Consider the following 27,631-nt stretch of genomic DNA (forward strand, 5'->3'; position numbering starts at 1 on the left):
GCGTTTGGCTGGCGTGTGGAGAGAGTGAACGAGAAAGGTTCGACTACCCGGACTATGCTCCTGAAGTTCAAGATTGGTCTCAAGGTTGACGACCTGCCACACCAGATTCGCGTGACCGGTGAACTAGCGCTGTTGGTTGCAACAGGCCGGCCTATGCAGCGCTTGCGCTGCCATGGTTCAGGACATGTGCGTCGCGAGTGCAAGGTGCCACGTTGCTCACACTGCCGGCGTGTCGGTCACGTCGACGCCGAGTGCGTTCGTTCCTACGCAGCAGTGACCGGAACAGCCGGTGATGAGCATTCAACGGTGCACATTATGGACGTGACCGAGGCGGAGGACGCAGCGAAAGGTAGCGGGGATGTGAGCACAACTGGGCCACATTGCGATGCCTCAACTTCAGCACGTGAAGATCGATCAGAGGCAGTACACAGCCCGCTGGACTCTGCGGCAAAAACGGCCGAGGGAACAGACGACTCCTGCAAAAGACGCAAGTTCTCAAGTAGCCGAAACTCCCACACACGAAGTACCTAAGCGGGGCACCGCGAAAAGCGTCCCTCGTAGATCAAGTGCAAACCCGGACGCTGTCGGCGCGTCATCGAACGCCAGCGGCGTCGCGGGAAGTACTGGCGTCAGCTCAGCAGCTGAAAAGACCCCTGGAAGACGTCACAAGCCAAGGAGACAAGGTCGGCGTGCGAGGCATCCAGGGACCACCTGCGAAGACACCAACGGGTAGGCGCACGAACCTTAGGGCAAGGCCTGGGGGCACGGCGTATAGGAAAGTTGACGACAAGCCACTTTCGCAAAGAGGTGAGACCGTCTCACCGGGCGGTCGCGGAGGCATCTAGCTTTGAGCTAGACGCGCAATGTAAGCGCCATGCTCCGGGCCTACCTTTTCCAGAAATCAACGATGGCTTCTCAAGCGTCACTTACACTCTCCACTATAAACGTTCGAGGCCTGGCCTCTAGGAAAAAACAAAGTCAACTGTACCGGTTATTAATGGAAGAAGATCTTGACGTTTTGCCTCTGCAGGAGACGAAAGTGGAAAGAGAAGACGACACGGCGAAAAGGCTGCGGAGGTTCACTGCACGGTACCACGCCGTTGTGAGCCACGCTGTCGGCAGGTCCGCAGGGTGCGTCCTCCTTGTTCGAAGGAATCCAGGACTGTCAGTGCAAAATATTTCTTCGTGTTCTTCCGGTCGATTTGTGCTGTGTGATTTCACATATAGTGATATTGCATGGCGTGTTATGTGTGTTTATGCTCAATGTGTGGCGCAGGAACGCGTAAATTTCTTTTCTAACCTAAGGCAGTATTTGTGCATTGATAAGCAGTTTATTTTGGTCGGGGATTTTAATTGCGTTTTGAACTCAAGTGATAGGTCAAGTGGAAGAATGGTTAAAGACAAAAGCAGTGATGCGTTGTCACAAATGATTGCAGAGCATGAGCTAGAGGATATTGCAGAGTGCCTGGAGGGCTCCCGAGCTGTGAAGTACACTCATTTTCAGGGCCACAGCCATGCCCGCTTGGACCGACTGTACCTGTCAGTGGATACGATCCCAAAGTGTCGCAGTTATGGTGTTTTGCCAATTTCTTTTACTGATCACTGCCTTGTAAAATGTCAAATAGAATCAACGAAAGAGCGCAAGGGTTTTTCATGGGAGCAATGGAAATTGAATTCCAATTTATTAAGGGATGAATCTTTCAATGAAGCAGTGATGCACGCAATTAAGAATATCCATGAAGATAGTGGGGACCAAATAGGAGAGCAGTGGGAAATTGTTTAAGCAACAGATAAAAATTAAAGCGACAGAAAGATCCAGCATTTTATTGTTTGAAGCCAAAAATAAAGAGAAAGGGCTGAAGATGATTTTTGAAAAGGTAACAGCGCTTGAATGCGAAACGCCAGGTGTGTATGCCGAAGATCTGCGTATAGTATCAAACAAAAACTGGAGCTTTATGATGGGAACCGTTATCGCGGAGCGCGAGCGAGAGCAAGGGTAGACGCGATGGCTATAGATGAATGTCCAACAAAAAGCGCACTTGGACTGGAAAAAAAGTGGCACCCGGCGGAACCATATAGATGTTATTGAAGATAACGGGATAGTAATGACAGACAATGACAGCATAGGACGTGCGTTTGCTCGACGTTATCAAGCGCTTTCTGCTTCTAGACCTGTGAATGCAGAGAGGTTTAAATAAGAATATATTGAGAGAGTGCCACGGCTGTGAGGTGACACAGGAACACAGTTGGAATCACCCGTATCACAAGCGGAAGTAGAAAAGGCTATAGATAACCTGAATCTCGGCAAGTAGCCAGGGCCGGACGGTCTGAGCGCTTCGTTTTACAAGACGTTTAAAAAAGAATTGTCTCATGTGCTTACAGTTCTTTTTAATGAGGCTTACGAACTTGATATCCTGCCCCGGTCATTTGGGGAAGCACATACTGTATTAATGCCAAAGACAGAAGAGACAGAGAAGTTCAAATTGGTTTCCTCATACAGGCCTATATCACTAACTAATGTGATTATAAAATCTTTATGAAAGTGCTAGCAAGGCGGCTACAGAAAGTAATTAAGGAATTGGTTGGTCCTCACCAAACATGTGGCATAATGGGGCGGTCGATTGTGACTATAATATACATAAGATGCGGTGCGTGTTGGAGTGCTGCGACATTATGCAAACAGGAGTAGCGATTCTTGCTACAGCTCGATCTTGAGAAAGCGTTTGATTGTGTACCTCATGATATTTTGCTCGCCATCCATCATTAGAGATAGGGCAGCTTTGGCGTACCGAAACTGCACTACGAGTTTAATTGTTAACAAGTCAGTGGGGGCCCCCATTATCCTAAAGCGTTCTGTACGCCAAGGCTGCCTCTTGAGTGCCCTTCTGTTCTGTATATATATAGAAACAATGTGCCTAGCGATCATTGAAAACAGCATTATTCGCGGCTTCGGATTAAATGCATCGGAAGTTAAAATTCTGGCGTATGCGGATGACGTTGCAGTTTCTCGTACAGATAAAGAGAGTGTAGCTGCAGCTATCGCTGTAGTGAAGGGTTTCGGCAAGGCAACTAGGAGCATGGTAAACTGGGGAAAGTGCCTTTGCTTCTGGCACGGAGAATGGCCTTCCACCCCGGTCACTTTCGCCAGCGTCAAGTGGCTGACGACACCCATTCATACCTAGGCGTCCCGCTGAAGTATTACAAAAATAACGATGAGTATTGCAAAGATCAAACAAGAGAAACACAGATAAAAGCGAACAAGTGGAGAGGTGGTCATCTGTCAATGTTTGCAAGAGCTACAGTTTGCAATCTATTTTTTGTCGCAGAACTCTGGTGTGTAATGCAGGTGTGGCATTGTTCAAGGGTAAATATACAGAGGTTGCACCGAGTCTTCGCTGTATTTGTGTGGGCTTCGAATTGGGAACGATGCAGTCGAACTAATTTGTTCAGGCGAGTTAAAGACGGAGGTTTGGCAATGACGCACCTTTTTATACGACAGGTCAAAAACCCGTTCTTATTTTTCCGCGACTTAAGCGATTTTGCGCACGGTGTGCCAAGTGAGGCTAAGGAGCGCGTTACCTGGCTATGTAGTCTGTACAGAGAACATGAGCGGTCCTGTTTGTGAATTTCTTAAAGAAGTTATTTTAGGTGTACAGTTCTTGTCCGTTAGATTTTCAAATGAGTAGCTTCTTTCAGTGAAACGTAAAACTCTGTACAAAGATGTACGCGATGTAGTTCTCCCTGTGCCAATGTACAGGGCCATATACAGTGGAGGCCAGGGGCAAGACGTGCCTAAGCGGGTGAAAAGAATGCAAGTAACGCCAGGGACCAAGTCTTTCTTTCTTAAGCTTCACACGGGTACGTTGACTGCCAAAACCTTTTTAGAAGATCGCGGCTTTTTTCTTACCCCGGAGCTCGCATTGCTTGATCTGTAAGAAACCAGAAACTATAGATCATGTATTTCCAGATTGTTTGGCGGGTGTCTTTTGGGATGTACTTCAGAGGAATATAAAAAAAAAAAAGACTTTCCTTTAGATCCACAGGGTATTAGATATTTATCTATAGAAAAGGATGGACTGCCGTTCGACTTTATTATGCTAGTTGCCCTTCACTGTCTATGGCGCGCCCGTATGGCGGGGTATCACTGCGATCCGGATGCGCGGCCTGCGCGAATGCTTTTTGGACAATGCGTGTCGATATTTGTGGAAATTCAGAAAGCACAAGAGTGTGGTACCTGCGTGGCTGTCAAAGGTGGAACCCTTGACTGCGCTCAAAGAATTCTAGAATGGTGAGCCCTCTAAGGCTGACACTTGGCGCTGAAAACTTACTAATTTATCTTCTTTTCTGAAATGTCATTCGTTCTTTGATATAGCAGTGTAAAACAAGCAATAAAAAAGAAGCGGATGCATGGCGTCGGGGAAGTGTGGTCGTGTCTCACGCCGGAGGCGCGGGTTCGATTCCCACCCACACCAGAATGTGCGAAATTTTCTTTTCAAAGCCATTAATTTACTTCGTTTGCAAACTACTTTCTCCGAAACGTGATATCAATGCAAGCATTTCTTTGACTTTGGCTTTGTCGCGTCGGTAATTTTTGGCACCATCTTTGGTCAAGTCATTGTCGACGTATTTTTGATTTGATGCTTTCGCATTAAGAAGCGAAGCCACAAGAGCGTCTTAAGCCCCAAGCACAAAGATCAGACAAATCCATGTATACTACCCGTCATTCCCATGGTGGCTGAACAATCGCAGCACCATAGTTTCATCTAGTAATTGCAGGAAACTCTATGCGTGAAGCAGCGAGTCACTTTCCTTATGTCCTTGCAAAGCTAGCTGAGCGAGTTGCGCAAAGCGATGAAAGGAATGTTCTGGGACGCAGGTAACAGGTCAGCTTACACCCAGAGGAGCCGGAATGCTGGTGAAAACGGAAAATGGGGGCCTGGCAGAAAAAAAAAACAGTACAGCAGTGACAACGTTGCTGACACCTCCACCCTTTAAGTCGGGGAGATGAACTGAAGACCACTTCAAAGCCAACATAGAAAACGTCGCCTTTCGGCTTTGCAAACCAAACAAAAGCAAAGCTTGTAAGAAACTGCAAAAAAATAAATAGAAAAGCAGTTTTTACTTCTAGATACAATAGAACGCCTTTATAACGCAGGGCTTGGAGCCTCCGAAATGATGTTATACGGGTCACTCCGTTGTAAAGATGGCACATCACACCGCTCACAATAGAACAGAGACAGACTTATCATGATTAAACAGGTAATTTCGCTGAAGAGGCGTTCGTTGTAGCGTAATTCGGCTCTATATATTCAACATATGCAATTTTTGCACCAACGTATGCAATAGCCACTCACGCTATGCAATAGGCAATAAAACCTGCTATCCAATCGTGCGCTGTTGTCGCATTTCTTATTACTCCAGCTAGCTGGACACGAAGGCATCGCTCTAATTAACCAATGTAACTGTTGTTCTGGAATGAGAGAATGAGAGTGGAACACGAGACAATAAGCCATAAGGCACAGGTTACCTCATACGCGTACACATAAGCCGGTTTACATTATATGCAACAGCGTAATTCGTGCCTCGTTAAGCTGCTATCGCACATTTCAGATAAATAGGCCCATAAACATGTTTCTGTAAATCAGGGCAAACATTTTTTTCTTTGAACGTTTCGTTTCTTCGCGCTCTTTACTACTTAATTACTCTAAACATACAAAGTGTCCATCTCCTTATCTTTATTTATGACCGGTAAATAGCAAAAGGGCGACGTAAACAGGATCGAAATCAAACCTGACCACCGAAAGTACGGCGGCAGTAGCAATATTTCTCAAGCGGGCGCCCGTACCTGCAGTATGTCTGTGCCTTGAACCTGTCGACGCGACTAATATCGTTCACCTCAATCACGTTGTCCGCGCTAACACGTACGGTGCCTTCAAAGACGACGTTGCCGGGCGACAGCCTGACGTCGATCAAGTAATGACTCGTGTTCGTTGCGAGCTCGGTCGGTGTTGCCTGCAGCAACGTCGCGTCAATCACTCGGAGCAGTTGGTACTCGGCACACTTTCGCGTTGACCGCGCTAGCTTCTCGTTGACGTCAGAAGCAATCCGATCAGCCAGAGTCATGGCCAGCGCACCGGACACGGCTGCATCGCCCCGGACGCTGCACGAGCACCACTTGTGCTTAATGGACGCATCGCTGCACGTCCTCTCGCCCGGAATCTCGTGCAACAAGCTCAGTCCGTACGCAGTGCGCGGTCGCTTGCGGACGGGATAGTCGAGCAGCTCGACGAGCGTCGCGTGCACGTCGAAGGGCGTCGTCAGGCGGCGCTGGTTGACACGAAGACTCCGAGCAGCCTCGGGGTTCTTCTCTAGGAACCACGGCGGAAAGACGAGGAACGCGAACGGCTGGATGTCTTCGAGCCTACCGATGTACGTGGTGCGCACGTCGCCGAAGCGCAATCCGTGGTCGCTGAGGAACACGAGAACCGTGTGGTTGAGTGCGCCGGAAGTGTGTAGATCTTCGAGCAGGCGCCGGAAAGGTTCGTCCGCATACTCTGCGTTGTTGAGCCATTCGTGCGTCAGTTCGATGAACCAGGCATAGGCGAAGAAAGGTCGCTCCGACATGACCTTCACAAAGGTGGCAAGGTAGAATAGCAGCACTTCGGATGGCATAGTGGGTCCCAAGCAGCTTACCCGCAGTTCTTCGGTGCTCTTGGCTAGCTCCTCCATTAGCATGATGGCGTGTCGCGGATAATAGTCAGTCGGGGCGCGCCGAAACCCTTTATATTGGAAGCGGCTAAAGAAAGAATACTGCGTCCACTCCTCCAAAAACATGGTCCTGTAACCCCGCGCAGCATATTTACGCCAGATCAACGAGGGATTGAGGTTGTCGTAGAATCCGGCCTGAGCCGCTTTGTCCGCTTCGAAGTCTTTGAGACCTGCGAGGAAGGCCATGTGGTTCGGGTAGCTGTTCTCCCCAACTTTGTTATATCCATGAAGTTCGAGAGCGCCGAGTTTCTCCCGCACGAACTTGGCAGTCTCCGGAAGGTGCCTGTCGAGATTCAGGTACGACACCGAGTCGAGACCAAGCATTAAAACGCTGAGGTTGTGGGGCGTCCTTTTACGCACGTTTCGGCAGCGCTTCTCGACGCTCCTCTTAAGGAGCGGGTTAAGAAGAAACTGGTTGTAAAACGGCCTCTCCGGGGACTTCTTTGTGACACACTCTACGAATACAAACTCCTCTCTCAGCGGCCTGTCGAACAACAATCTCTTCCGGCGTCCATACACATAATGTCTGTCTGGAACCACTAAAGATTCGTTTCGATAAATTTCCTTGTAGAAGCAGTCGAGGTCCTCAGGAAGCACACCGTGCTCCTTCAAGTTATGCGGAAGTATCGCCGGGAAACCATTCCTGGAATATACAAAATTTGTGCGTCAGGACGAGACAGAATTTCGCAAAAATATGAAGGCTCCAAGTAATCAATGGTTGAACAGTGAACGTTGCTGTCCTACAGCGACAGTCCTTGTTCATTCATTGCTGATCAGAATTTTCTGTGTTTCGTTATAAGAACAAGTATTTGTTATATTCAGTGCCTTAGAACACGTAAGTAGGAGGCTTCGAGAATGGCTGTAAAAAGACAATGCACCTTTTTTTTTTTTTTCAATATGCTGTGGTTGTCGATTCCCCAGAGTTTTACCAGAGGTTCAAGACTTTGAACGTTTCTTGCTACATGTCGTATTTTTTGACGCAACTGCCGCCTCTCACAACACCAAAACAATACAAAAGGCCCGAGAAGATGCGAGGCACGAGTTAGTATAGGCTCCATCTTGTCCATACTGTCAGTTCATCCATGATACGATACCTGCGTAAGCATATGACATGGTGCTTTAGGTGGACTCACTTCGGCGATTAGAATCAATGACACTATACTGACAATACGCAACCGGCAGAGTCTCCTAAAGAATGGCATAGGGACGTCGCAGCGCAAAATACAAGCGTGCACGTGTGTTGCCTCCAATAATTATTTGTTACACTTGCGTCATCGCGTAAGGTTTACATAAACATTGCGTCTGCTCCGTTAGCACCACATAAGTATACACATTCGCGTAACATTTGCGTAAACCTGGAAGAGAGAAAGCTTCGCTTGACACCGATTCCCTCTATATGCGTGGATGCGCCGATTTTTTCTAAAGAGAAACGCTCTCTTTGGCTCATCGATCGACCCGTGTTTGCGTTGGTCGGTGGTTGTGGCCGGTGGTCGGAACCGCCGATAAGAAGGCGATGCAAAGGGCTCGTATGCATTTTGCACAATGGATTGAGGAGCGTATTGATCAGCGAACGCCAACTATTACAGTCCTTTCGAGACGCGCGCGCGCTCTGACGCGCACAAGCGATCGTGGGCCTGAAGGTTTAGATCAGACTTGCGCGTAACGACTAACATTTAATTAATTATCTGTAATCAGTTACATTATCTCGTATTTTGTGGTGGAGCTGTTACTTTTTCAAGTCGGTAACGCTTACTAGAACTGAGTAGCCAATTAGGTATAACCAGTTTCTCTACTGACGAGAAAGGCGACTCAGTAGAACGCCTACGTTCTCGCCACGCAGCAGCCTCGCGATTGCGCATACTTCGACAGTCAGAGCCCGCAACTCCCCATTTGCTTTTTCGACCAGCGCCTCGACTTAACGGGGTATACCAGATAATGGCCAACGATTTGAACGCACGCTGTGCCATGGCGCGATTTGGACGACCACGTCGGACGCTTATGCCGGAAAAAATACTTAGGGTTGATTTTTTCCACCTTTACATTGGCCTTTCTGGGAACGCCTTTCTCTCAGCTGCAGCAACAAGCGCTGCGCTTCATAGACGACCAAGAAGCGACTATCGAGGTATTAAGTAAACACAATCATGTGCGCAATGTGTTCGTATGTTACAACAGGGCCCTTCTATTGTATCTATATTCTCTTCTGTTATGTTTCTATTGTTTCTTTCTATTGTGTCTATATTCTCACAAGTAACTTGCAACCCCGCCGAATGTGAGAGGTGGGCATAGGCAATATCCTTGCGCAGCGGAATATTGTTTTGGATGTAACTACCCGATTGTTGGGGGGGGGGGGGGATTATCGAGTTTTATTTTTGATTGTTACATATTAGCTTAGTGACACGTGGCGTGCATGTCGTACACCACGAATTGGTGGTAGCTATCGGCTACCGGGTGTCGGCGGTTACCGCCGGTAGCCGTAATCGCCATCCTAACCATGATTAGGTAGCAAGATGACTACGCCCTTCAAGCCCAGAACCGCCCGCTTCGATCCCAATTCGCACTTGTCACTGGCTCTCCGCCTTGGCAGCAAGAAATACATGATAAATGCATCATCGCTCAGTCTCATCTCAAGTTGAGGGCAAAGCATTAAATATGATATGTCGTTATTGAGATCAAGGATCAGTGTTGACGCTGCTAAGACTATATAGAGGTAGCATCGAGCCGTATAAGTGATTTGATTTGAAGTTAACAGATTGCGCCACACCATTAGCAACAGTGATACGTTCACGATGCGCAGCAATATAAAAGTATTGTAATAAGATGATTTATTATGAGGCACTAGGCCCAGTCTAGTAGCACTGGCAGTAGACGAAAGCTGATCACGCGCACAGCCGACACAAGAGCGCCTTCTTCGTCTTCGTCTTCACCACAATGGCCCCCAGGAGAGAAGAGGAGCCATCCTGGCGACTTACGGCGTAGGTAGGATGAGGGGGTCATAGTACGGCTTAAGTCGGTTGACATGAACCGTGTCACGCCCGCGATGCCTATGGTCGGGTGAAGGTGTCACAGGTTCCACAACATAGGTGACAGCGGAGGTACGGTCTATGACGCGGTAGGGGCCATCATAGCGTGCAAGGAGTTTGGTCGAAAGGCCAGGGCTGTGAGGCGGGACCCACAACCAAACAAGGGAACCAGTCGGGAAAACTGGTGTAAGCGTGTCACTGTCACACCGCAGCTTTTGACGACCTTGAGCAGCGGTCGTAAGGGTTCGCGCGAGCTGCCTACAGTCCTCGGCGTATTTGGCGGCTTCAGACACAGTCGTGCATTCGGAAGCGTCGGGTCGGTATGGGAGCATTGTGTCCATAGTACACGAGGGCTCTCGTCCATACAGCAGAAAAAAGGGCGAAAAGTCAGTGGTAGCTTGTGTGGCCGTATTATAGGCATACGTGACGAAAGGCAAAACAGTGTCCCAGTTACTGTGATCCGAGGCGACGTACATAGTCAACATGTCACCGAGTGTGCGGTTGAACCTCTCTGTCAAGCCGTTCGTTTGCGGGTGGTAGGCTGTAGACTTGCGGTGAACGATGCTGCATGCAGCGAGAAGGGCTTGGACGACTTCGGACAAGAAGACACGTCCCCTGTCGCTGAGCAGTTCGCGTGGTGCGCCATGTCGAAGAACGAAGTTCCGCAAGATGAAGAACGCAACTTCGCGCGCAGAGGCTGCCGGGAGTGCGGCAGTCTCGGCGTAGCGCGTCAGGTGGTCAATACCTACAATTATCCATCGGTTACCCGAGGAACTGCAGGGAAGTGGCCCGTATAGGTCTATGCCGACGCGATCGAAGGGCCGAGCCGGGCAGGGCAGCGGCTGTAGCTCACCAGAAGGGCGCTGTGGAATTTTACGCCGTTGGCACGCCGTGCAAGCGCGTACGTACTGGCGCACGAAGTGATACATGCCGTGCCAGTAGAAACGCTGCCTTAGCCGAGTATACGTTTTCAGAACACCGGCGTGACCATTATGAGGAGCAGCATGAAAATAAGCGCATATGTCAGAACGCATGTGTCGTGGTATCACCAGGAGCCATTTGTGACCATCAGGCAAATAATTTCTGCGGTAAAGAACGTTGTCGCGGACAGTAAAGTGAGCGGCTTGGCGACGAAGTGTTCGAGAAGAGGGTGTGGCGGATGGGTCGTGGAGGAAATTCAGCATAGTTGAAAGCAGGGGATCCTTACGCTGCTCGTCCGGCATATCAGCGACGTTGAAGGCTGACATGGATGCGAAGAGCGGAGACACTGAAGCCACATCACAAGGTAGCGGCGATCGGGAAAGCGCATCGGCGTCAGAGTGCTTTCTGCCCGATCGGTAGACAACGCGGATATCATATTCTTGTAAGCGGAGTGCCCATCGCCCTAGGCGACCTGACGGATCCTTCAACGAGGACAGCCAGCAAAGTGAATGGTGGTCGGTGACAATGTCAAAAGGGCGACCATATAGGTATGGACGAAATTTGACGAGCGCCCAAATAATGGCCAAGCACTCCTTTTCTGTTACTGAGTAGTTGGCTTCTGCCTTCTTTAAAGTGCGGCTCGCATACGCAACGACGTACTCGTCATAGCCGTCTTTCCGTTGTGCGAGGACTGCACCAAGTCCGATACCGCTGGCGTCCGTATGTACCTCTGTAGGCGCTGTGGGATCGTAGTGTCGAAGAATCGGTGGCGAAGTAAGTAGGCGACGTAGTTGCTGGAAGGCTTCGTCACAGGAAGTTGACCACGCGGAGATGCCGTTGGTAGCGGTAAGCAAATTGGTCAGTGGTGCGATGATAGTCGCGAAATTGCGCACAAAACGCCGAAAGTAAGAGCAGAGCCCTATAAAGCTGCGGAGCGCCTTAAGAGTAGTGGGCGTCGGAAACTCTGCGACCGCGCGAAGCTTGACTGGGTCAGGAAGCACGCCGTCCTTCGATACAACGTGACTTCCACTGCATGATTGTCCACTGCATCATTAATTTACTACTGCGCTTGGCGAAGAAACGCCAAACAGACGCCGGGCAGACGATGCATCGTGGGCGAACAATTAAAAAGGCCTTCCCTGTTAGTACTTGCTAAGAAGGCGGCAAAGAAAAGCTGCGAAAGAGCACAGATGAAGCGAAGCCCCTCTGCTGGATTCATGTAAATGTAGCCTATATATGGTTACAACGCTAAAACATTTGTTGTACCAATCCGCTAAACTTGGAGCATGTGTCGACAGGATGGCAAGGCAGACGCGCTGAGCAGACAACGCGAAGCGCATGACCACATCTTGAGGAGTATTCGGCCTTCCTATTGGCTAAGGAGACTCGCAGCTTCCACAGTGCTGCAAGGAACTGCTGAGACAGGGTATAGTTAAAGCACCGTCGGAAGAGTTAAAGTGCGAAAATGCCACATTTTGCTCGTAGTAATACCAAGCCTGTGGCATGCACGTGGCGTGTTTCGCGTCCAAGCCGTGCGGTGTCGCCGCCATCGAAACGACGACAGCGCTCCGCCGGCAGAGGTAATGGAAGCGTCACCTGAGGCTTTCTGTTGTAAACTTTATTCGTAACGCTTCAAACCAATACGTACGCAAAAACATCTTACATTTGAAGCTGTTTGAAGCAAATGCAGCGGAAACGCTGAAAAGTTTTGTATCGTGCCAATTTCTCGAATTGGTAACGACAAGAGAGAGGGAGAGAGTAGGCAGTCTGGACCAGAAGACGAACAGTCGCGATAGAATTCGCCCTTGCGAAAGCTACGTGTTTATGCCCAAATCGAGCTGCAGTTTGTTGAATATCGGGAACGAAGAGGTGTGACATCTTCAGCTGCAAAAGTGGAGGCACTTTAGCAACATACCTGCCTGCGATGGCTCTTTGTGGCGGTATATATTTCTTCATTCATCGGCAGACAGGATGTGTTTACTAGAAACGTGTGCTGATACTGTATGTAGTATCTGTTTGCACATATGCACTGATGCATGTTACGCACCTGTATATTTTCTGAAACGTTATTCACGTGACTTTTATATCATGGAAACATCGATCCTGTACAATAAAGGTGTTTATTGGCAGCAACATGGTGTGATTAGTGTTGTGTGTTGCGATGTCACTGTCTATGCAGCAGTGCCAACCTTCAAAGGTAAATGTACAAGCTAATTCTGAGTGTCAAATGAAAAAAATATATATATATATATATATATATATATATATATATATATATATATGTGTATATGTTACGTGAACGAGATAAATATGGTATATACGTGGTCAAAGTAAGCGGGCAACGAAACAGCAATAGCAGACAACGCGAGCGTCCGTCGTCGGCTTGGTACTACTGCGACAGTGGAGGATTCGGAGCGAGTGAGTACCGGACATTACATGCGAAACACGCTTCACAACCATACTTGTAGCGCAAGTTGCAAGCGCATTTACTGCTAAGTTGTTTCTTCAGTGCTTTCTGTGACACCAACAACTAAGTACACCGACGACTGCTGCTTCGGCATACCTGTATCATGTACCTGTATGTACCTGTATGTATCTGTATTCATATGTTACTGATGTAAAAAAAAGAAAAAATTATTGATGTCTAAGTTTTATCATGTTTCGAATTGCCGCATTTCTACTCTATATTTTTTTGTCATTGCATTATGTGGTTGTGTGAGAAAGAAAGAAAGAAAGAAAGAAAGAGCAGCAGCGCGGTGTTAGCGCGTTTAAGTATGCCTTTAAGTGTATTCCAAGCAATTAGTAACGTAAGGTAGTTTTCTTGTACTTATTTTTTCCGGTCATTCAGGGATTCCAAATGCAGTTGTCACAGCGGCAATCAGTTTTTGTTTGTATTTTATGAGGGGCATATGTTGCGCATGCGCCCCACTTGTGCAAAGACTTGTGGACCATAGAGTTTCTCGCTATATTACCTAGAATGAAATATGGCGTTGGTGTGCTGTTGTATGCATGCGAATGCCGGTATATGGCGACTTCGGATCCGCCTTGAAGATACGCCTGACTAGTACCGTTTCGTCTGCAACATTAATTTCCTACTAAAAGAGCAGGTAAGGAGCTGTTTTAGCTATGTTATTACATATAAACAAGGTTTGTTTGATTCTGAGAACTTGTGAATGGATGTCCCATCGTGTGAAATGTAAGAAGTATCAGCGGGTCGCTAAAGTTGGAGGATAGACGACAAGGTCCGCGCTCGCTTTGGAACTGCTTGTCGTCTGTTCTTGCTTTCAATGCGACAACGTTGAGGACGCCGTCTCTCAGAAACTCCGGCATCGGTGTCAGCGTCGGTGGCGTTGTCCGTGAGCAAATATTTCAGTATAGATTTAAATACCTGTATATGCCACGCTTTGCTATAAGACAAGCGGTATATGCGGGTTATATTGCCGGATCATTCTATGACTAAAGTTGATACTACGTTGTCTTACATTCTTGGCGAAGCTATTCTCGGAATTTAGAGAATGACAGCCCAAATAAATATCATGATACACAACACCGACAGCGCATGCTTTTTACGTTAAATCTTCTCAGAGTTAAATATTGAAGTGCGAAACCTGAAACTTGAAAATGTCGTAATCTTTCGGCGCGACTCTGCATGACCTCCAGCATCGGCCCACGCAAGAGGCCGCGTTTCTACCAGAAAGCTCGCTTTCGGGCATAGCGTTCGCCGCCAGCGTTTCCTGGTAAACATTACGCTTACATAAGCTGCAGTTGCCGGGAAGCGTGAAAAGCAGTCAGGGATCTTTGATTGCTACCGCGAAGCTTAAGCGTCCTCCAATTTTTCTTCGCTAGATTCTGCATTGTACTTGAATAAATGTCATTGAAATATGTAATATGGGTGAAGGAAAACCTTAGATGAATACATTAAGAACGCGTTATCTATGTCGCCATGTCTACGTTTTAACTGAAGCCTTGTACAATGCCGACGATTTGAGAACTACGGCAACGTCGCAGCTCACACTGTAATGTGATAACCTGCGGCGGAAGCACTGGGCACGGCCGCCAGGGGTCGCGCGTTTTGTTGGAGTCACATAGGTGGGGCAATTAGAAGAACCCCCCCATGAGTAACTACTTAAGAGGAAAAAACGAAATCAGGAAAGAAACAATTTATGATAACTCAAAGGGAAGCTCATTACTTTTCGAAGCGAGATCGGGATGCCTTAGAACACGCACCTATAAAGCCAGATATAAGAAGGAAGAAGAAGCATGTGCTTGCTGCGGTAAAGCTAGGGAAACGATGGAGCATGTTTCATTAGAATGTGAAAACCAGCAGTCGATTTAGGCACCACTGGACTCCTTGAAGCCCTTGGGTTCAGCGAGAGCAGGGGAAAAGTAAACATGTCCGAAATACAGATTAGTAAGAGGCGATTGTAAGATTGGTGGAAGTAGGGAAACCACCGAAAACAGAGACGTACAAAATCAAAGTTCGCATAGGTGGTAAGAAAATTTGGTTGTGGAAGTTCATAGTGTTCTTTTTTTCTTTTTTTTCTTGATTTTTTAACCTAGGTAAGATATTAGGCAGTATAATAGCAAGAGCTTGGCGGCGCAACCCACCGCCCCGTTCCAAAGGGGACGCTCATAACATACATACATACATACATACATACATACATACATACATACATACATACATACATACATACATACATACATACATACATACATACATACATACATACATACATACATACATACATACATACATACATACATACATACATACATACATACATACATACATACATCTTTCCATCCATCCATCCATCACAAATGCCTCACTGCTACTAAAGATAGACTCGACTCTGTTACGGTAGCTGCGCTATGTTGCGCGCACGCCTCTACTTGCGGACACAGCAATGAGCCCTCGAAAGCATCAAGCGGATGAGGAGCGTAAGAGTGCAAAGTTTGTGCAGACGCTACGGAGGTGTACGCGATGCGTACCGAAGTGACGAGGCAGGAGGCGCAGCGACTGGCTGACACATGTTCCTATTAACGATGATATCATCCTTACTAATTTTAAAATAGAGATAGTAAATTCCTTTAAAGTACTAGGTGTACTTTTCAACCAGAAAATTACATCCGATGATCACACAAATTACGTAGCATCTAAACTTTCACGTGTCATTGGATCGATTTACACTTATAAGCACCCCCTCCCTATAAAGGTGAAAATGCTACTTCACAATTCATTGTTCTGTTCCCATCTAAATTATTGTGATTTGGTCTGGGGGGAAACATCCCTCACGAATCTAGGAAAATTACACGTTCAGCAGAAAAGAATGCTCAGAACAATATACGATGTAACATATGACCGCCCATCTAAACCGCTCTTAATGAAAGACAACACAATGCCGATTCATGATCTGTACGCATACCGTCTAATTGCTAAAAACATTACCGAGCTGAAAAAGAACGTCTCGTTCATTTTACAACTGGCATCACTGCGGAAATGAAAGATCACGTACGCAACCAGAAACACCGATATTTGGCACATACACTCATTCAGAACAGGTTACGGACAACATATGCCTAGAAACACTCGTCCGTATCTCTTAAACCTGTGCCAAAATTACAATTTAAATCTTCAACGCATTCGGCCGAAAGAATTGCGTCATTTTGTTTCAGTTATACGCGACAGGGTGGCACCTTTTGTTTGAATTGCGTGACATGTTATGCAGACCGCTTTGTCTTTTTTGGAATTGTACATTTGTGTAAAAATTGTCATTTGTTTGTGCATTCTGATATTCCTTTTTGTCTGTGCTCATATGCTTGTACTGTTTGCCTTTTCTTTCTAAAAATCATGTGTTTGCATCGGGGAGGCGAGAGCCCGTCAAGCTGGAAATCTAGGCTTTTCTCTCTGCCCCTCACATCCTTGGGATGGAAAATAAAGGTATTCTTACTATTAAATTTTATTATTATTATTATTATTATTATTATTATTATTATTATTATTATTATTATTATTATTATTATTATTATTATTATTATTATTATTATTATTATTATTATTATTATTATATACGCGACGCCGGCCACTGAAAAAGTCGCCGGTACGCCTACTTCAGAAAGCTCTTTGTCGAACACGAATTTGGTGCGGCGGGTAGCGCCTTCGACCGCACGCGGTTCCGATCGTCGACGTCGCCAGGGTGTCGCGGCCTGTGCACGTGGTGAATCCCCTAGTGGGCGTTTCACCGGGAGGAGGTGCGTTCGTTCGGGCTTTGCGCCATATGCGGTGGAGAAATGCTTCGCATCGATTTAGATAATCCTCGAGCACGGTTTCTTGCGTATTCTTCTATAATGACGTCATAGCCCCGATTCTGCCGCCGCAACGCACACACTGTCTTCAGATTTTCATCCAGCATGATTTCTCTCTTAACATGAAAGTCCATGCACCGACGTCATCTACAATCGCCTCCTCGATCACGTGTTGACATACGTCAGAACGACATTGCCTCATCCGTGCTATCTGTGCGGCGTGTCATTGTGACCTGTCCCGAGTGCGAAAAAAAAAAAGAAAAGAAGGAAGGCCACGGACGTCTCTTTCTGTCCGGGATTTCTGTGCTTGCTGGTTAGCCAATCCACATGATTAAATGCACGACGATTTTGACGTGCACAGCAGGTTAACATGCGGGGGGTAAGAAGGTCCCGAGATACCTTCTATGTTTAGCTGCAAACACAGCTACACACCGCCACGCTCCACTCAAGTCGACTCTATACCGTAGCCAAGGCAGCATTCTGCCTCTCAGTGCTGACATGCGCGTTGGCCGCACACACATTGATGACTTTGCTCGTTCAGCAGCTGTGTGCATATCACACCGTGACGCATACACTGGTCTGAACGGAACAGGCTGTTAACGTCGAGCTAAATGCACTCAATCCTTTCCTTGGGCGCTGACGCACGCCGACGGTTCTCCTTCGGATTCGTCTCGGGCACCAGCGATGTGCGACGGTTAAAACGCCTCCTGTATAGCTAGCACAAGGCCGGGCCACTTCGACCCGTGACGACATGCTACCTTGCCCGACTGCTATAGAATCTAATCGTGACGCTCCCGAGTAAGCCATGGTGATGTTGGCACCGCCGCTTTCGTCACGCCGGGCTTGACAATGGCGATTTCGCTCCAAGAAGCGTGACGTCACAAAGCAGAGCGCAAAGGCCTGCTATGTAGGAGGCGCTGCACGACTGCAGCCCGACTGTCGGCATTCTTCATCCTACCAGCGTTGTGAGACGCGTTCAGCGCAACCCAACACCTTCCGATCGCTTTCAATGATTCGCCTTCGGGTGAAACTGGCTTTTGTGTGTGTGTGCGCCGGCTGTAAATGTCTTCACAAGTGAAAAGGGGGAAAAATGACCAGCGATGATTTTTAAGAGCAATTGTTAGTGCAGATAAGCAACGCGGGAAGGACCGCAGAGGGTCCACAGAATGAGCCTGGACGAGCTCGTTGTATTCCCAGCATTTGTGCAATGTTGATAAATGTCGGGAGGAGCGTGATTTAAATGCAATCGGTGTTTTTTTTTTAATAACTGCATTTTCTGGTTATGTTTTCGTAACCAAAAGATATCACAGTTCCGCCGTAAGGGCGAAGCAATGAATGCGATAGCAACACGTTAAAGTATTACACGAAATATATCTCGTAGCTGTACTGGCAGTAGGAATTGAAGTGACTAAATAAAAACGAGCTGTTGTGCTAGGGGTCTGCCGTTTGAATACAGACATAATTGAAGTCAACGTCTTTCGTTGCGACTTTGCCACCACTTTTATAGATCGGGTGCGTTTCAAACCTCTCTGCTGGGCAGATTCCGGAGGTAGTCCACAGCCGCGCCATTAAAGCTACTTCATTTTTAAGCTAGAGCTCTGTTATTGTTTGACACTTTCAATACTTAAGTCTGAGGAGACTTAAGATAAAAATGTTCTCTCGGTGTTTTGTTTTATGACATTTGCTTGCGGGCTACCATTATCAAAATTATTGTGAATAATATTATCATGAACGTAAGACCTTGTACGAACAACTTTAGTAATATAATGCTGTGGCAATATAACCCGCATACACCGCATGTCATACATCATGGCGCAGCATATAGCATACATATACCTAAACATATATACGGAACCTCACAGCGACGTCCACGACGAACTGCAAAAATTCGCTTCGCGTGCCCATACAATTGCTATCCCAATAATAGCTTAATCGTTTACTTTGTTTTCGTTTTTGTTATTTAGTAACGTGTAAAAGTCTGATTTCGACGCTGTAGTGAATCACTCGGGAAACAGTCCTCCTCTCCTTCGCTCACCGCTGTGGGAGAGGGCTCCGGCGGGGGGAGGGGAGAGAGGCCGTCCTTTTTCCACGGCAGCACTTGTTACGCTGGGGGCAACACAAATATTACGAATTGGCTAATATTTACAGCAACCTACAGAAGCGCTACATGTGCGCTGGTTAATGGCTCTGTTCTCGGCGGAACTGCGTAACAACGAACGCACGGCAACAAACACGCGCCTTCCGGCGCATCATACATTTAATAAAGCGAATAGCTTTAGTCGCTCTCTTGCAGAATTAAGACAAAGCCTTAACTTTACGGAACACGCCATTCATCCATGTGGTCTAATTAACGTTCCCCTGGGTCTGTGAGGAAGTCACACTGGAGAACAACGGATTATTTTTTACCACCTGGGCTCCTTTAGCCTGGACTTATTCGAGACGCCTGAGCGTTTCGTATTTTGCCGACATCGAAATGCGACCGCTATGCCCAGGGTTCGAAACCATGACCTCGTGTTAGCAGAATTCGAAAACCATTAGGCCGACATCGAGGTCCATGGAGCGCTTGCCTAAGTAAATAGCGCAAATTTAATGCCGTATATGATTAAAGCAAATGCTTCAAACTTCACCTGTGGATCACGCACGCAGGTGAATGTGAAAGTACACGATCGTATTTGGATTGGGCGCCATCGACATGCGGCCACCGAGTCCGGCAACTGAACCGGCGACTTCGTTTCCGCGTTTGCAGGCGAATCAGAACCTGCCAGTAGCATGAATCCCCGTGAACGTGCTCAACACACACACGCGTGCCACATGCAGGCTCACGCATGCACGCACACAACACACTGTTGCGTTTCGCCTGCGACACGTGGTTTTGCCGGCGCGACGGCGGCGGGGCGGCGGACATTTTGGCCCGATCGTCGTCACCGCAACACTCATCGCCAGGTGTTTCCAGGCGCGTCTGCGGCGATGCGACCGCCTAGGGATTTCGTTCCAGTTATTGGGCCCGAAACAGGCGATGCCAAAGCAGGGATCTCGTTCCAGTCATTGTGCCCGAAACAGGCGATGCCAAAGCAGGGACCATCTTCTCGTTACAGTCATTGTGTCCGACCGGCAGCGCCACGACAGTGTGCTGCGCAGCGCCACGACAGTATGCTGCGCAGCGCCACGACAGTGTGCTGCGCAGCGCCACGACCAGGTGCTACGAGATCGTGCGCAGCGCCACGACATGGTGCTACGGCATCGCTACGACAGTGTGCGTCACCATTAGCCCATTGTACATTCACGTGCTCGTCTTTTGAGGGGTTCCTTCTTGCCCTCAACTGCGAGAGTATAAAAACAGCTGCCCCCGGACGCCAGAGGAGGGCTCAGATTTCTTCCGTTGAGTGAAGTGCTCTCCCGTCTCTCTACTTCGGTCAAACCTGACCGCCAACTCTTTGCGATGTTAAAATAAACAAGTTGTTTCGTTGTTACCTGTCGACTCATGCTTTGCCGGGACCTTCGGATGCTTGCAGTTGTACCCCAGGCCGCCAGGCCAACGCTACCCTTGGGGCTTGCGACCCAGGTACAACCACGGGCGTCAGCGCCGAGTTCCCAACAGATCGTACCAGCGGTCCGATCCAAATATCTGGTTGCCAGCGGTGAGATCGCCTACGACTTCAAACAACGGTCTGCCAGCGGCGAGATCGCGACAACGGAGGCCAGCAGCAAAGAGATGCAGTTGACTGTATGCTGAGCAGCTCAACGACGATCCGGGAGCAGTGCAACGAGCCCTGTGTGACGACTGGTTGCCTGCAGCGGAACGACTGCGCGGAATTCCTGCCTGCGAGGTTTGGTGAGTGCGGGACTTTCTTCTACTGAGCTTTGCCAGGCTTTTTGTTAGTGTCAGAAACAGAGCTGGTAATTGTGGTTGTCGTTGCTGCCGGGTTAGTTTGCGGCAAGACAATAGTAAGCAGTAGAGAAAGCAGCATTCAGAGCAGCCATGGATTTGAAGTCGTTGCGCAAACCGAAATTGTTGGAGCTTGCAAGAGAGTTGGGTCTGGATGTCTCAGACAAACTAAGAAAACCGGAACTGATAACGGCTATTCTTGAGTTAGAGGCTGAGGATGACGAGCTGTCGGAATGCCTTGAGACTATTGAGGAGAGGTCAAAAAGACAGGAGCGCGAACTTAAAGAGCAGAAAGAAAAAGAAGAGCGCGAACACGCTTTGGAAATGAAGCGTCTCGAGGTAGAGATGGAACGCGCTCGTAATGGAAGTCAGGCACACGGTGCAGGAGAACGCGTATTGTTCAAAATGACTGACCTGATGCGGCCGTTTAAGCTTGGAGAGGACATTGGTTTGTTCCTGGTTAACTTTGAGCGAACGTGCGAGAAGCAGGGGTTCTCTCGGGAAACGTGGCCACAGCGCTTGCTCACTTTGTTACCCGGCGAGGCGGCCGACGTAGTCGCTCGCTTGGATAGAGAGGAAGCAGAGGATTTCGACAAAGTAAAATCGAGTCTGCTAAAAAAGTACCGGCTGTCTGCGGAAGCGTTCCGTCGGAAGTTTCGGGAAAATGAGAAAGGCAAAAGTGAGTCATATACAGAGTTTGCGTATAGGCTTATGTCGAACATGCAGGAGTGGCTCAAAGAAGAGAAAGCGTTTGGTGACCACGATAAAGTTCTGCAGTGTTTCGGGCTAGAACAGTTTTATAGTCGGTTACCGGAGAACGTGCGATACTGGGTCTTGGATAGGCCAGACGTGAGTACGGTGGCTAGAGCCGCTGAGCTAGCCGAGGAGTTTGTGACGCGTCGAGCTCGCGGAGCTAAGGACGGTCAAAAGGGTGAATTTGGCTCCAAGTCTGAGAGGCCAAGGTTCACGCCCATGAGATTTAAGGGGGACACGCGTAGTGAGGATGCGAGTGAAAGCAATCCGACCAAACGTAAAGAGACGGCAGCCGAAGCCGAACGCAGAAAGCGGTTCGAGATGAGGCGAGCGGGCGTTTGTTATACGTGCCAGAAGCCGGGTCACTTTTCGGCGCAGTGTCCGGAAACAACACCAAAAGTTGTGTTTTTTTCAATAGGCGGCACTGACGAGAACATGAAGCTTCTTGAGCCTTACATGCGAGACCTCCTCGTAAACGGGAAAGAGTGCCGAGTGCTTCGCGATTCCGCAGCTACGATGGATGTAGTTCACCCGTCTTACGTAGAACCCCATATGTTCACGGGCGAGTGCGCGTGGATCAAGCAAGCCGTGGAAGCTCATAGCGTGTGTCTGCCGGTAGCAAAAGTGCTTATTGAAGGACCTTTCGGAGCGCTTGAGACGGAGGCGGCAGTGTCATCTATGCTGCCACCCCAGTACCCGTACCTATTTTCAAACAGGTCCGATCACCTCCTGCGCGAGAAGGGGCTTTTGTTTGGTGAAGCTAGTGTTCAGGCCTTAACCAGATCGAAGGTTCGGGAGCTCGCTGCAAAGGCGGTAGTTGCGGGGCCGACGTTATCAAACAACGAAAAAGGGTCAGAGGCGCAGCAAGCTGATATTCAGAGCACGCCCGAACAGAATAAAATTGAGTCTGTAGCGTTGAAGGCGCCAGATACTGGAGAGGAAAATCCCGACGCGGGAAAGTTAGAAGAGCTATCTACTGATTTGCTCATCGCGCCTACGTCAGACGGACTTGATAGGTTGCTAAAAGTCAGCCGGACGGCTTTGATAGCCGAGCAAAAAAAGGATGGCAGCCTGGAAAACGTGCGCTGCAATGTCAAAGAAGGTATCGCCAGGAAAACTGCGCGTTTTGTGGAAAGAGGTGGAGTCCTGTACCGGAAGTATCTAGACCGCCGAGGAGTGGAGTTCGATCAGCTGGTCGTGCCTCAATGCTATCGTCAGGATCTGTTGCGCTTGTCACATGGGGGTTCGTGGTCCGGACACCTAGGAGTTAAGAAAACTAAGGACCGTCTCTTGCAAGAGTACTATTGGCCAGGGTGTTTTCGGGACGCAGACCATTTCGTGAGGACATGTGACACTTGTCAGCGGGTGGGCAAACCAGGGGACAAATCGAGGGCGCCGTTGAAATTGGTACCTATCATTACGGAGCCTTTTAGACGGCTCGTTATTGATACAGTGGGACCTCTGCCGGTAACAGCCACGGGGTACAGACACATTTTGACTGTGATCTGCCCAGCGACAAAGTTCCCTGAAGCAGTGCCGCTTAAAGAACTCAGCTCAGTTGAGATAGTTAATGCACTACTGTCCATATTTGCGCGAGTTGGTTTTCCTGCAGAAATTCAATCAGATCAGGGCACAGTGTTTACTAGCGCTTTGACGACAACTTTTCTCGAAAGGTGTGGGGTAAAGCTGCTACACAGCTCAGTGTACCACCCACAGTCGAATTCCGTTGAGAAGCTCCACTCCGTCATGAAGCGCGTGTTGAGAGCCTTGTGTTTTGAACATCAAACTGACTGGGAGCTGTGTCTGCCTGGGGTGATGTTTGCTTTAAGGACCGCGCCGCATGCGGCTACGGGGTTTTCGCCAGCTGAACTGGTGTACGGTCGCTCGCTTCGATCTCCGCTTCGCATGCTTCGAGAATCATGGGAAGGTAGGGGCGACGACCCAGTCGTGGTGGAGTACGTGCTTAAGCTCCTCGAACGCTTAAGAAGGGCACAGGAGTTGTCAGGTGAAGCAATGACAAAGGCCCAGCAGAGGGCCAAGGTTTATTATGATCGGACAGCCAGGGCCCGTCGTTTTGAGGTTGGCGATGAGGTCATGATATTGCGCACATCGCTAAACAACAAACTAGACGTGCAGTGGGAGGGCCCAGCGCGAATTGTTCAGAAACTGTCGGACGTTAACTACGTGGTAAGTCTGCCAGGAAAGCGGAAAGCACAGCAAGTTTACCACTGTAATCTGCTCAAACCTTATAGACAAAGGGAAGCAGTGGTGTGCATGATGGTAAACGTTCCTGAAGAGCTTCCGGTCGAGCTTCCGGGACTAGGCTCAGTGACGAACAGGGAAGACACCGGTCAAGTCATTAGTGACCTTATCAGTAAAGCACCGCTGTCGCCTGAGCAGAAAACCGAACTACACCAGCTATTACAAGAGTTTCAAGGTCTGTTCTCTGAGAGGCCTGGTAGGACTTCTGTACTTACTCATGATATAGAACTTACCTCCACAGAGCCAGTACGATCCAAGGCGTATCGGGTGTCACCCCGCCAGAGCGATATTATGGAGGCTGAGGTAAAGAAAATGCTACAGCTCGGTGTTATTGAGGCAGGTGAGAGTGATTATACCTCCCCTTTGATTTTAGTTGAGGTACCGGGCAAGGAACCTCGTCCTTGCGTCGACTACCGCAGGCTTAATTCCATCACTAAGGATCAAATTTATCCGATCCCTAACATCGAGGAGCGCCTTGAGAAAGTTAGTAGCGCTCAGTTTATTTCCACCCTAGATCTTGTCAGGGGTTATTGGCAGGTTCCACTTACAGAAGAGGCTAGTAGGTATGCGGCGTTCATTTCACCAATGGGAACATTCCGTCCTAAAGTGTTGAGTTTTGGTTTGAAGAACGCGCCATACTGTTTTTCAAGTCTCATGGATAAAGTGTTGCGGGGACAGCAAGAATTCGCTTTACCGTATCTAGACGACGTAGCGATATTCTCCGCATCCTGGTCTGAGCATATGACACACTTGCGGGCAGTGCTAACCCGCCTGCGCGAAGCAGGCTTGACAGTAAAGGCTCCTAAGTCCCAGTTAGCACAGGCCGAGGTTGTCTACCTCGGTCACGTGATTGGTCAGGGTCGTCGCCGCCCCTCTGAAATAAAAGTGGCCGCTGTGCGAGACTTTCCGCAACCGCGCACAAAGACCGATATTCGGTCGTTCTTAGGTGTCGCCGGCTACTATCAGAGGTACATCCCTAGGTACTCTGATATCGCGGCTCCCCTGACGGATGCTCTAAGAAAGACAGAGCCTCAAACAGTCGTCTGGGACGAGACAAAGGAAAGAGCTTTTAGCGCCCTAAAGAGTGCCCTAACAAGCCAGCCTGTGCTACGATCGCCAGACTATACAAAAGGGTTCATTGTTCAGTGCGATGCTAGTGAGCGAGGCATGGGCGTTGTACTGTGCCAACGGGAAAATGGAGAAGTAGAACACCCCGTCCTGTATGCTAGTCGTAAGCTGACCAGTCGTGAGCAGGCGTATAGCGCCACCGAGAAAGAGTGTGCATGTCTCGTGTGGGCCGTTCAGAAATTGTCATGCTATCTAGCCGGCTCGAGGTTTATCATTGAGACAGATCACTGCCCTCTCCAATGGCTGCAGACCATCTCTCCCAAAAATGGCCGCCTCCTGCGCTGGAGCCTCGCTTTACAACAATATTCCTTTGAGGTGCGTTACAAAAAGGGGAGTCTCAACGGTAACGCCGATGGCTTAAGTCGAAGCCCCTAACGTAGGAATCAGCCTCAAAATTGTTTGTTACTGATGTTTTTCTTCCTGAGGCAGGATTTTTTTTAACATATTGCTTTTGTTTAGTGTTTCAAAGTGATGATATGCTTTCTAGTGCAATTTTTCAATTTGTGGACGCGTTCTGAGTGATGCTAGACTACTGTAAGGAACTAGGCAGTGGTATAAAAAGGGGAAAGAGCCTGGCAGGGCTTAGTGAGGGTTGTGCCGTGCTTGCTGACTGAGCGGTTAAGTTTTCAGCGTAGTTCTAACGCTTGCCGGGAACGAGAACAAAAATGTGAACTCTCCCGAAGTCACTTTGCAGTGTCCCGTGCGAACCTGAACGAGAGAACGAGGCCTTCTCTGTGCGCTGCGCTCAAGAAACGTCAAGGGACGCCCGACTTCGGTTATGAGCATCATCGAGCGACATCCCTCCGGACAGCGGATGCAGTCCCCTGTCCATCGGGATCTCCTTTCCCCGGCGGGGCGGTCTGTTGCGTTTCGCCTGCGACACGTGGTTTTGCCGGCGCGACGGCGGCGGGGCGGCGGACATTTTGGCCCGATCGTCGTCACCGCAACACTCATCGCCAGGTGTTTCCAGGCGCGTCTGCGGCGATGCGACCGCCTAGGGATTTCGTTCCAGTTATTGGGCCCGAAACAGGCGATGCCAAAGCAGGGATCTCGTTCCAGTCATTGTGCCCGAAACAGGCGATGCCAAAGCAGGGACCATCTTCTCGTTACAGTCATTGTGTCCGACCGGCAGCGCCACGACAGTGTGCTGCGCAGCGCCACGACAGTATGCTGCGCAGCGCCACGACAGTGTGCTGCGCAGCGCCACGACCAGGTGCTACGAGATCGTGCGCAGCGCCACGACATGGTGCTACGGCATCGCTACGACAGTGTGCGTCACCATTAGCCCATTGTACATTCACGTGCTCGTCTTTTGAGGGGTTCCTTCTTGCCCTCAACTGCGAGAGTATAAAAACAGCTGCCCCCGGACGCCAGAGGAGGGCTCCGATTTCTTCCGTTGAGTGAAGTGCTCTCCCGTCTCTCTACTTCGGTCAAACCTGACCGCCAACTCTTTGCGATGTTAAAATAAACAAGTTGTTTCGTTGTTACCTGTCGACTCATGCTTTGCCGGGACCTTCGGATGCTTGCAGTTGTACCCCAGGCCGCCAGGCCAACGCTACCCTTGGGGCTTGCGACCCAGGTACAACCACGGGCGTCAGCGCCGAGTTCCCAACAGATCGTACCAGCAGTCGGATCCAAATAACACACGCACAGTGTGCGTGTGTGTGTGTGTGTGTGGCGTGCGTGTGTGTGTTGTGTGTTTCAAGCGATGCGTTTTGGGGAGAACATAGTTGCTCGCTTATCTCGCAGTAAGCCTGGAAGGGATTGATTCCTCGAAGGGGAACAATTTTCGTTAATTTCCTTTTACTTAGGTCATCGTATACACCGAGGCCAGACAGACACCGATGCCAGGCCAAAGTACGGTAATCGTACCACACCATGCCGCCATGGCAAAGCATGCACTCGCGCTAGTTGAATTTCCCCCAATATTCTTTCCCTCGCTAAATATGTGGGGCTGCTCCACCTGATGGTGAGGAAGTTGGGCTTTCCGGGGCACTTGAAGGGCTCGGAGCGACGCCGGATGAAAGGCATGACGGTCGGGTCGAATGGATCGAACCGGGGCAGTGTGCATCCCGCGGTCTGAATGCGATGACCTATCGGAACTGGCCGCTCCCATCGGTCGCCAGGCGAACGCGAACCTGCTGACAATGACAGGAAAGTCCACAGGCAGTGGCCTGCGCTGCACAGAAGAAGCGCGCTGAGGGCCGGCACCAGCCGGCACTGGCGCCGCAACATGCGCAGAAAGGGCGCGATCGCCATGGCGCTCATCTTCTAGCGTTGTGCCAGGAATCGCAGGAGTGACATCGGCCTGCAGAGACTTTGCGAAGAGGCAGAAATGAGCGTCGTGTCGCCGTTTATACATAAGTTACTCTTTGAGATACACCTATCAAGGCCTATTATTCATCCCTTCACCATGACGGAAGCTGGCATGTAGTTGGTGGAGACACCGTCGCTGAGATAAAGCAAACACGAAGAACAGAGGACCAGACATTACGCGTCCTCTGTATGATGCGCCCGTGATGTCTGGTCTTCTCTTCTTTGTTTTATTTCCGTTGGTATGATGTCCCCAGATATAGCCAACTTG

At 49.0% G+C, this 27,631-nt stretch overlaps 1 protein-coding gene across 1 annotated transcript; it reads right to left on the reverse strand.

The window, feature by feature from the left end:
- Nucleotides 1–629: 629 nt before the first annotated feature.
- LOC142578328 (uncharacterized) lies at nucleotides 630–27,306 on the reverse strand. The gene is made up of 3 exons (XM_075687726.1): nucleotides 27,011–27,306; nucleotides 5,846–7,411; nucleotides 630–711 (listed from the first exon to the last, which is right to left on the reverse strand). The coding sequence occupies exons 1-3, from the start codon at nucleotides 27,304–27,306 to the stop codon at nucleotides 630–632; spliced, it is 1,944 nt and encodes a 647-aa protein (XP_075543841.1).
- Between the last annotated feature and the right edge of the window lie 325 nt (nucleotides 27,307–27,631).

This window comes from Dermacentor variabilis, chromosome 4 (assembly GCF_050947875.1).
Source record: "Dermacentor variabilis isolate Ectoservices chromosome 4, ASM5094787v1, whole genome shotgun sequence".
NCBI classification, from domain to species: domain Eukaryota; kingdom Metazoa; phylum Arthropoda; class Arachnida; order Ixodida; family Ixodidae; genus Dermacentor; species Dermacentor variabilis.

Bases quoted from the DNA above. Each gene is read 5' to 3' on its own strand.
- LOC142578328 (XM_075687726.1), bottom strand. From the start codon at position 27,306: ATGGCGATCGCGCCCTTTCTGCGCATGTTGCGGCGCCAGTGCCGGCTG. The intron at 7,412-27,010 runs GTGGAGCAGCCC...TGTATATTCCAG, and splicing joins CCCAACTTCCTCACCATCAG to GAATGGTTTCCCGGCGATAC. The intron at 712-5,845 runs GTACGGGCGCCC...GTGTCTTCGCAG, and splicing joins AAGGCACAGACATACTGCAG to GTGGTCCCTGGATGCCTCGC.